The sequence below is a fragment of the Hordeum vulgare genome, chromosome 6H (genome assembly GCF_904849725.1).
Source record: "Hordeum vulgare subsp. vulgare chromosome 6H, MorexV3_pseudomolecules_assembly, whole genome shotgun sequence".
In the NCBI taxonomy this organism is placed as follows: Eukaryota; Viridiplantae; Streptophyta; class Magnoliopsida; order Poales; family Poaceae; genus Hordeum; species Hordeum vulgare.
In genome coordinates, this window is record NC_058523.1 from 90,460,210 (window position 1) to 90,470,439 (window position 10,230).

At 48.3% G+C, this 10,230-nt stretch overlaps 2 protein-coding genes across 2 annotated transcripts; both read right to left on the minus strand.

Annotated features, from left to right (window-relative positions):
• Positions 1–281: 281 nt before the first annotated feature.
• On the minus strand, positions 282–1,694 carry LOC123403345 (protein IRREGULAR XYLEM 15-like). The gene has a single exon (XM_045097288.1). The coding sequence runs from the start codon at positions 1,447–1,449 to the stop codon at positions 466–468; it is 984 nt and encodes a 327-aa protein (XP_044953223.1). The 5' UTR covers positions 1,450–1,694; the 3' UTR covers positions 282–465.
• Positions 1,695–2,681: 987 nt separating this feature from the next.
• Positions 2,682–6,351, minus strand: LOC123403346. Its single transcript, XM_045097289.1, has 2 exons — positions 6,026–6,351; positions 2,682–3,386 (listed from the first exon to the last, which is right to left on the minus strand). Exons 1-2 carry the CDS (start codon positions 6,194–6,196, stop codon positions 3,024–3,026), a joined length of 534 nt encoding a protein of 177 aa, XP_044953224.1. The 5' UTR covers positions 6,197–6,351; the 3' UTR covers positions 2,682–3,023.
• Positions 6,352–10,230: the final 3,879 nt, after the last annotated feature.

Here is a 10,230-nt window from a genome sequence, read left to right on the forward strand (position 1 = left end):
TCGCAATCCTCGTTTGAAAAACGATTCTAGGGTTCGATTTAGACTGTGATTACAAAGTTCAGTATGCAATCTACCGAAATTTTGATATGAATTTTGATATAATATTTAAACATATATTGAACTGCCATATAATATTTAAATATATATTATATCAAAAGTTCATTTCGTCGAAACTGTACAAGTTCAAGATTTCAAATGGACTTTTTCTTTTTCCGTGGGTGTAGCATTGCTGTTCTAAGCTTGCTCGGTGATACAAGCTCGAGAATAAAATCATGCCGAAAGAAACAGAACTTAAGAATCACTTTTTCAGTTGTTCCACTTCCACAAGTGTCATTCTGTCCGATCGAGACCAGACCACACCACATTTGCAACGGTGCATCATCAAAATGCCAAAGCGCCCACAGTAGACCGACCCATCTGACCGAAGTACGAGGAACGAAACTGGAGAGTCGTTTCCCTGACCGACTAGTTCGCCTTCTTCGTGGACGGTGGCGCCCCGCAGAAGGCCTCCCGGTTGGCGGCGGCGCCGCCGCGCAGGATGTAGTGGCCGAGCGACGGCGTGGTGGTCCCCTCCACGCGGTTCTCGTCGCAGAGGAACTCCCGCGCGCACACGCTCTCCACCTCCCGCTCGTAGTCGTGCACCAGCACGTCCGTCACGGTCCCCTTTGTCCGCGCCATCACCGCCGACGAGTAGATCGCCGCCATCCTCCCCGGCGACCCCTCGGCGTACCCGTGGGGCCCGTCGACGAGGATGACGTCCCAGGCGACCTCGTAGAGCTGGTTGGGCAGGTCGCCGATGGCGAGGCGGCAGTCGGAGAAGAGCAGGTTCTGGACGGGGCGGCACTCGGCGCGCCGGGACGCGCGCGCGGCGTCGAGGAGGTCCGGGAGCTCGCGCACGGCGGTGGCGTAGGCGACGTCGTACGCCTCCAGCCCGCCGTGCGCGCCCTCCATGTGCGCCACGTAGAACGGGTTCTCGTCCAGGAACACCGTCCGCCCGCCGTGGTTCAGCGCGCGCCACAGCGGCGTCTCCGCGCCCAGCCCGAACACCAGCAGGTTGCACGGCGCGCGCCGACGCAGCACCGCCGCGATCGCGCGCACGTCCCCCTCCGGCATGCTCACCGTCGAGTTCGCTCCCGCCGCCGCCGCGTACCGCACCAGCGCGTCGAACACGTACGCCGGCAGCCCTCCGCCGCCCGCCGAGGCGCCGACGACGCTGCCCGCACCGGCGCTGGCCGCGAACGTGGCCCGCGGCGACACCGCCCCGGACGGCGCGCGCGCCGTAGAGAAGACCGTGAGCATGGACACGCAGGTGAAGAGCGCGAGGAACACGACGAGCCAGAACCGGCGGCCGGACATGGACGCGGCCGTCGCCGGCGACACCGCCCCATTGCCGTACTTGCTCGACGGCTGGCGGACGAGGAGCAGCTTCGGCCCCGACATTGCCTTCATCTCTCCCTACCCCAGGCAACTGGAATGGCTGGTGCTCGAGTTCTTGTGCCCCTGTATTTGTTACACCATTTATGTGTGTGATGTTGTGGTCCGAGTGAAGAGCAGCAATGGTGTTAATACAAGGAGGGGTTTGGATGGAGAGAATGGCTCACCGCACCAGAATGACATCTCAGCCTTTCAGGGCGTGAGAGTTGGCCGGGGAATGCAGGTTTGGATGTGATGGCAGACAAGCCAAGCTAAGCTTAATTTAAGCAAAGTAGAATAAGACGAAGTTTTTTTGAGAAAAAAAGAAATAAGCGTTCGATCAGTAGTTGGCATGCATGTTTGGCGAGAAAGCAATCTAGGTGAAAATTCACTTCGCTGCAGGTTTGCTTCGTAGTGGCTCAAATTCTGGTAGGTTTGGATGGGCACTCCTTTGATTTGGACACCGGAACTTTCTTCATCAGAATATGAACACTCCAAAAAACTTATGGATTTGGGGTAAATCAAAGGAACACCCTCCACCACACTAATTTCCCCCATGAATTACACTGGAACGGATTGTAAAGAACCCTGGCAGGCTACTACTTTCTTTCTTAGGCAATGTGAGGACCCATTGTTTTTTCCATATGGAACACACCAAAATGATGGTAATATGCCATTGACTGATGATAGAGGATCATCAGTAATTACCTGAACAGCTACAGGAGATGGCTCCAGATTTTGGAACTTGGAAGACGGGCAGCTTTCTGGCCATCAGACTCAAATATACCAAACAAAAGAAGGTTGCAGATACAACTATCATATTTGGTGAGAAAATTGTTGAATAAGGCTGAACCTCCTTTGACAAGGGTGACAGAAAAGAAGACTGGCCACTTGGGACTCAAGCGACTCACAGTCTAACAGATGTGGCATGCAGGAACTAACGTTTGTAGATGGGAGGTGGCTGTCGGTCTACTCTCCCCGTTGCCTTCGAGTGAAGCCTCGGCAAAAGCACTGGCATGAAACACAATGACACGTACAAGTCCTAGACTGTTTCATGGTAACCTGAGCTCATTCAAACAAAGGAACTGCAGGTTTTTACTAATAGCAACAATCTAACTCGGACATGGACTGGTAAAAAGAAACTGAAATAATACTGAAAAGTACGGTAGCAGGTAGTGACAACATAGTTCTATCTTCTCAAAGATCCCCCCATGGATACCAATTCGTGGTGTCTGAATCAGCAGATCGTGATTAAAAGGGACAGAACATCAGTTAACTACCTTTCCATAGAGTATACGCGTTTAGTGACAGAGGATTTTTCTCACCATACAGGATTTTGATAACCTCAAGTGAATGACAGAGGATCATATCATGATTTACCACACCAGCAGCAAAAAGGTGCCATAAGAACACAGCACGGCGCAATGAAGCGCCGATTTCAGTTCATAATGCTCTACACTGGCTATGTATTTGCTTCAGTGAACAGGAGATGTATCTCTGGCATCCCTGTAGTGAAGAAGCGGTGAGCAGGTTCTACAAAATATCATGCGCATCATGATGAACGTCTGGGGCAACGACCGATATACAGTACCAAGGATTTATCACCAGGATCATGCGGCCCCGCACCAGTAGGCCAGGTGCTCGTCTTTGCGTGACGTGCTGAAGAGCCCACCGCATTTCAAGCAAATGAAGCTGCTGCCATCGTTGAAGGCGTCCAGGATAATCTGCTTCCTTCCACACTCAGCAAGTATGCAGGCCTCATCAGAATTCAACGCCGCGACAGGGTCGGAACCAGGTCCTGGTGGATTAGGGTTTGATGACTGAGCCTCTGCTATAGCACACTGTGCGAGCAAAGAAGCAAGCTCATCAACGTTGGGAGCAGGCTGCGATCTCTGCCTGTAGAGGTCACGTGCACGGTTCAGAGTCTGAATGAGAGCCTGTTCACCACCTTGAGACCTTATGGCCAAGAGCACCTGCATAATATTCCAGAGTTCAGTTCATTAGCAGAACTAGGGAAGGTGAAATTTATGTAAAGTAAATAGCAAAGGGCTCATCAGAATATTGTTTGACTAGGGAACGGGAACTGGACGCCCACCCAGGCCTGCTTCTTCTCCTTCCCACCATTGCTACAAACGCATATTGTTTGACTAGGGAACGGGAACTGGACGCCAGCCAGTTGGCTAGTGGCACGCAGCCGGCTGCGCAACCTACCCCACCATCCACGTTCGAGCCTTGGTTCTGCTGGGTGTGCGCCAACATTTTTTCTTAACAAAATACCGGAGGGGCTACTCCCTATTGGTACCTTTTTTTGCTAGGGAATGACTCCGGACAGAAGAATGAAAGAAATAATGCAATAGGAAAGTAGCTATTAATGCTATGAGTATTGGTGGCCGGTATCAATTTGCAAGTGTTGATTGGTGGTCGGTATCAGCAGGCAATTCCAGTCATATATAAGAGAAACAGGAAATGCTAGTGAATATAGCAGCATTGCTGTGAACGTCATTATGTAGGATTCACAGCACTCAAGTCCTGACGAAGACTGCACATTCCTCGTTTGGATTTTCTTAGGAAGGTCTATCCTATACATCAGATAGGAAATCATATATGTCCAATGCAAACATGGCATGAATATCCTAATCCTCTTATAAATTAGCACCACTGACTGAGCAGTTTCATCAAGGTATCAAATCCTAACTTGTTGACTTCTCATTCGTGTCTTTTGTATCCCTATTTTGGGCTGTGAATAAATGGTTAAAATGGCCTTTCATGGCTACCAAGTGTATACGAGCCATGAGACAAACTTGCTTCCGAAGTACCACATCCTGCAGAAGGATAAGATTAAAGGTACCCTTGCGCTTAGCGCATCTCTCTATGTTAAGATTTTTTTTTCCGAGAAAACGCAGAAGACCTTTGTGTTTCATTGCATTGAAAACATAGGGAGTACAGGTACAATCCTCCTAGGAGGCATGAGTTACAAGGCTACCGCTCAGATCAGTGGACATCCCACGATTGTGGCAAAACGACCCTAAGTCCTTGAGCCCCGGTGGTTGCCCAGCAGCAGGTCTCTACCTTGATCTTGTCTAACAACTGTTCAGCCGATGTTAAGCATTGCATACTACCTTTGCCACTGTGACCTCACGACAGCTGAACAGGTAAGACAACACAGATTCACACCTTTGTTTGAAAGGTCAGGTAAGTGTGTGGAGGGCGTGGGGAGGCATTAGCCCACTTGAACTGTTTTCCCATCAAGATGTTGAGCCCAAAAATAACGGTCAGATAGAGTTATATATTTCAGGCAGGGGAGAGGTGACCGAGCACACAATCCAAACAACAGCAAAACTAGCAGATACAAACTTCACCAACTAATAGAGGCCAGAGGATGGGGAGAATAATCCCTGTTCATGAGTTATATAAATAATAAATGGTATAGACATCCCATTTCTCAACTCAATCGATGAAGAAAATTATTTGGGGTACCCCATTACTACCAAAAAATGAAAGAAACTAAGGTAACAAACTAGCATACCAACTAGGGGAGAACAGAAAGAGCAGAAAATAGGACTGTGCTGACACAAACAAATCATCAGAAAAACACACTATGAAACTGAAACCAAGTCTTATCAATTACCATAAGAAAATTACTAAATCTAGCTGCAGAATTGTGCGGGAAGTTCAAACACTTAGAAAATAATTAATTAGTAAAACTAGCTTCACAATTGCGCGGGAACTCAAAACTCTTTTAATGAAAACTATTGTAACTGTGTGGGACACTAGGAATACGCTCGAATCTATATTCGGCATGGCAATTACAATCCGAAATGAGATCTTGACAAGGATTAACAAAACAGGTTTACAAAACGGTATTGAGATCTAAACAAGGATTAACAAAACAGATCTACAAATGGGATATGAGATCTAGACAAGGATTAACAGAACAGATTTGTAGGCTACAATGCATCTGTTCTACTTGTCCACTTTGCAAGCTCAGTTCTCATAAGTTTGTAAACACCATCCCTAGAGCTTACTCAGCGTGCTAACAGAAATCGTTTAGTAAATAGCAAGTTGAAATACTGACAGGTCTGAGGTATGTACGAGCCTACGAGCGCTTTACATAGTGGAAGCATTTCCCTGTGTGTGCATCACTTGACAATCTTCCTCCCTTTTACCTCTCAGGAGGAGAAACATGAGAACAAACATGCTAGCCTAAGGGGAATATGGCCGAAAAGAACAGGTGCGCGTAAGTAGGGAGGCACCCACCCAAACACCTAAGCATCTTCTGGCACGAATCATACCTAACAAACCCTAAACCTCAGAGCCTAGAACCCTAAGACCTAGAACGAATCATAACACCTAACCCCTGTTTGTCGCTCCGCGCGAAATCCCAAGGCGGATTACGCCATGGAGAAGAGAAGACGGTCCAAAGCGAAACTGAAATCGGGGAAAACCCACCGCGTCCGTTTTAATCGCGTGATCAGCCTCTGGCGGGTGTGGAACTCGCTGATTTCCCGTTCTGCAACGCACGGCGAGGGTCGAGACGCCACGAAGCGCACGAAATGGAGGCGGAAGGGGAGAGGGGATGCGAGGGCAGAAAGAGCGAGGGGAGGGTTCTCACCGCCTGCAGCGCGAGGGACGGCTGGCCCTCCTGGAGCAGCCCGCGGGCGCGGGACAGCATGCTCCACCCATCTCCGGCCGCCGCTGGCTGCGGCTGCGGCGGCGGAGGCTGCTGTGGCTGGGGCTGGGGCGGATGCTCCGCGGGCTCCATCTCGACGTCGGACGGGTCCATCAGTGGCGCCCCCCGATCGACTGCGCGCTCTGGTATGCGCTCCGCCGCCGCGAGGTGCACGGCGTCGCGGGGTGATGGCTGGTCACTGCGGGCGACGGCTGCTCTGCGGCTGCGGTGCCACGCCTCCAGATGCTTCCAGGTGGTGTGTGCCTCCTCGGGCAGTCGGGGGCGGCCCTCGTATTCGGTTTCTAAAAGAATACACGCACGTGAAATCCTTCGAAAATTTACGAATTCGCCCCTGCCCCGTGTACTTTGCCGGATAGACGGTAGTCTTCAACACTCACCGGCAAACTTTTCTCATGTTTTCTTTAAAGAACAAACTTTATTGGATCATTAATGGGCGCGTTTGGTTGCATGCATAAGCCCAACCAGGTCCGTGTGAAAAGGATTCTGGTTGTTTCATTACCCTCCATATATTGTTCGGCATGTACGACATGGACTTCACTCCGAGTCAAGCCCAAAAACTACGTTTGGATTGGCAGTTTGTCAACAGCGAGGCTCGTGTGAAGCAGGGGGAGGGGCGACGTGGCGTGAGCTTGCGTGCATCTCTGAAAAATCGGCTCGAGGATTTCGGCTCACCTCCCTTCAATTCGGTCGTGCTATTTAGCCCCATCCTCTCATCGTTCAAAGCCCAGCCACCCTTCTCCCCCTGTCGAGCTTTCCCGCCGATGCGCATCGACACCGGTGACCAGGTAAGCGGAGGTCCTTCATCGATCGGCGGTCCACAACGGCAGCGACTCATGTCCTCAAATTTCTCCGACCCTCCCCCCTCCCCCGAGCTGGAACCATGGCCTGTGTGAGTTCAATCATCTCTTTCTTTGTGTTCATTCTAGCTAGATCTGAGAGAATGTGGTCGTAGGGTTGACTTGCATTGATCTGTGAGCATATGCTAGATTTTGATGTAGTGGTAGCTATTTTGTGCTGGATCTGTGTAGCTAGAGTAGTATGATAGTGATGAACACTATGGATTCATAGCTAGTTGTGTAAGACTTGTAGCATGCTAGAGTAGCTATTTGTGATGAACACAATGGATTCATAGCTAGTTCTGATGTTGACGTATCTATTGGTTGTCGTATCTATTGATGATGGATTCATATCTAGTTAACATGTAAGCTCCTCCTTTCATAGATCGTCAGGTTGTGATGGTGTGGTGTTGTCTATGTTATGCTTACTGTCTATGCGTGATGCGACTGTAGTATATGACCATGTAGACACAAGATCTTAGTTAGGCCCTTGTCCTGTCCGACAGCCAGATCGCGGCCTCCTATGTCGAGGACTCGCAGCCCCTCGATCAGAACATGACTGGTGATTCAGATGTGTTCGAGGTTGATTAGAGGGGGTGAATAGGCAACTACTAATTTTTAGCTCTTTTAAAAAATTAGGGTTAGCAGCCAAAGGCTTGTCTAGATATGCAACTAGGTGAACAATCTATATGATGCTAACAACAGCACTAGCAAGCAAGCAAGGATATAACACAATAAATACTTGCACAAAGTATATGTGAGAAGTAACCACAAGTGAAAGCGATGGAGACGAGGATGTGTTACTGAAGTTCCTTCCCTTTAAGGGGAAGTACATCTTCGTTGGAGCGGTATGGAGGCACAATGCTCCCCAGGAAGCCACTAAGGCCACCATATTCTCCTCACGCCATTACACAATGCGAGGTGTTGTGATTCCACTAGTGGTGCCCTTGAAGGCGACGGTCGAACATTTACAAACAAGGTTGGGGCAATCTCCCCAACTTAATTGGAGGCTCCCAACACCACCATGAATCTTCACCACAACAGGTTGTGGATTCTAGGTCACCTATTCCGTCTAGGATGCTCAAACACCCAAGAGTAACAAGATCTTCAAAGAGTTAGTGAGGATAATCAAATTTCTCTTGGTGGAAGAGTAGATCGAGGTCTTCTCCTCCGTACCCTAGAGCACCAACAAGTTTCGATGGCTAGGCGGAGAGATCAGGCGAAAATAACCTTAGGAGCAACAATGGACCTTGTGGAAAAGAGGTAGGTCGACTTGTGGAAGAAGAACCCTTATATAGAGGTGGGAAAAAGCTCATCATTTTCTGCCCCCAAGTCGCACATAAGCGGTAGTTCCTGCAGCACTAGAGGGCGGCAGTAATGTTGGAGTGGTAGTACTTCTCCCTAGCACGATACTACCGCTTATGATCTTCTCAAAAGGTCATAAACAGAAAGTAGTAGCTCCAAAGTGTTGGGAAGGACATAGGGTGCAAATGTCTACATGTTGATTCCACCCTAACCTTTTCAAATGCGGACTCCCTCTTGATAGTATGGATTTCCTATGACTCAAAACCACCGAAAAGAAATCATAAAAAAACATATGTCTTCCCTCTTAAACACCGATGAGAAACAAATCTGTGGAATCTAAATGCACACGGTTAGTCCGCAAAGCGCATTGTCGCCAATCACCAAAACCACTCAAAGAGAAATATGCTCTAACAATCTCCCCCTTTTTGGTGGATTGATGACAACATGGGATTCGCACATAAGTTGAACATAAGGTCTAAGAAAATCCAACATCTACAAAATATAGACGGGCTCTACCTAGATGTGTGCCCTATCTTAGTATGCTTTTGGAATGCAAAGAGCGCACACTAGGATCAACATTCCCCATATATTTTATAGACACGACAACACTTGCAACAACATAATACGAGGGATAAGCATGGATGCAAGAGATAGTACGGGAGCATAAAGATAGAGCACAAGATATATATAATCTCACATGTTAACAAGGTAAGTAGACATAAAGATAAGTAGTAGGGTAGCATATGTCTAACACCATATAACAAGTACTCATAGGTTTCATAACCATAAACCAAGGCAAAGAAAAAAGAGTTCACGAGCAAAGAAAGCAATGGAAAATAAGACACTCGTGACTCAAGAAATACCTAAAACTCTCTCCACCTTTTGCATCAAGACACCAAAAGGGCACGAAGCACTAGAATGGTCCAAGGTGATAGAAGCACTCCAGATCATCCTCACCACTCGTCGTGCTCATTGGACTCCTCATTTGTAGCTGCAAGCAGATCCTCCTCTGAGTCAGTCCACTTGCAATGTTGCGTGGTCCACTCCTCCTCATCCATGATCTTCTCCTCAGACCCGCTGGCAACCACTAGACCAGGCTACCTCATAATCATCTTGTCGCGACTACAAGCCTCCTTGTCTGCCACATGTGCCTTGTACTAAGCCTGTGCCTAAAGAGAGAAAAGCCTCTTCATCTTCGACTTGAGCATGGAAGCCCATGATGGTTCAGTCTTCGTCGGTGGAACAAACTCGTAGTATGGCTCATCATCATCATTAGAATCAATGGGGGGAATCTCACGAACAACATGTGTAGTGCCCCAATTCTCCTTCAAACGCAACTTGAGCACCCCATGAGTCACCATGTGCTTAGTGTCAAGGGGCTCACCTAAGAATTCAACAACGCACGTCTCCTCAATCAGCTTAAATATATAAGGGCAATAGATGGGCACCTTCTAGTCAAGCACCACTGAACAAAGATCACACCACATAATACGGGCAATGATACGTCTCCAACGTATCTACAATTTTTTATTGTTCCATGCTATTACATTATCGGTTTTGGATGTTTTATATGCATTAATATGCTGTTTTATATTACTTTTGGGACTAACTTATTAATCTAGAGCCTAGTGCTAGTTTATGTTTTTTTCCATGTTTTTGAGTCTTGCAAATAAGGAATATTAAACGGAGTCCAAACGGAACAAAATTTCCGGAATGATTTTTCTTGGACGAGAAGAAACCCAGAAGACTTGGAGTAGGGGGCAGGACACCTGTCGGGAGGCCACAAGCCTACAGGGTGCGTCCCCTGGCTTGTGGGTCCGCTGCATGTCTCCTAGCCCTATTCTTCGGCCTAAAAATTCCCAAATATCCCCCTATCGCTAAAAAGAGCTACGAAAATACTTTTTCTCTGCCGAGAGCCTCTGTTACCGTGAGATCCAACCTGGGAGCCTTTTCCAGTAATCTGTCGGAGAGAGAATTGATCACGGA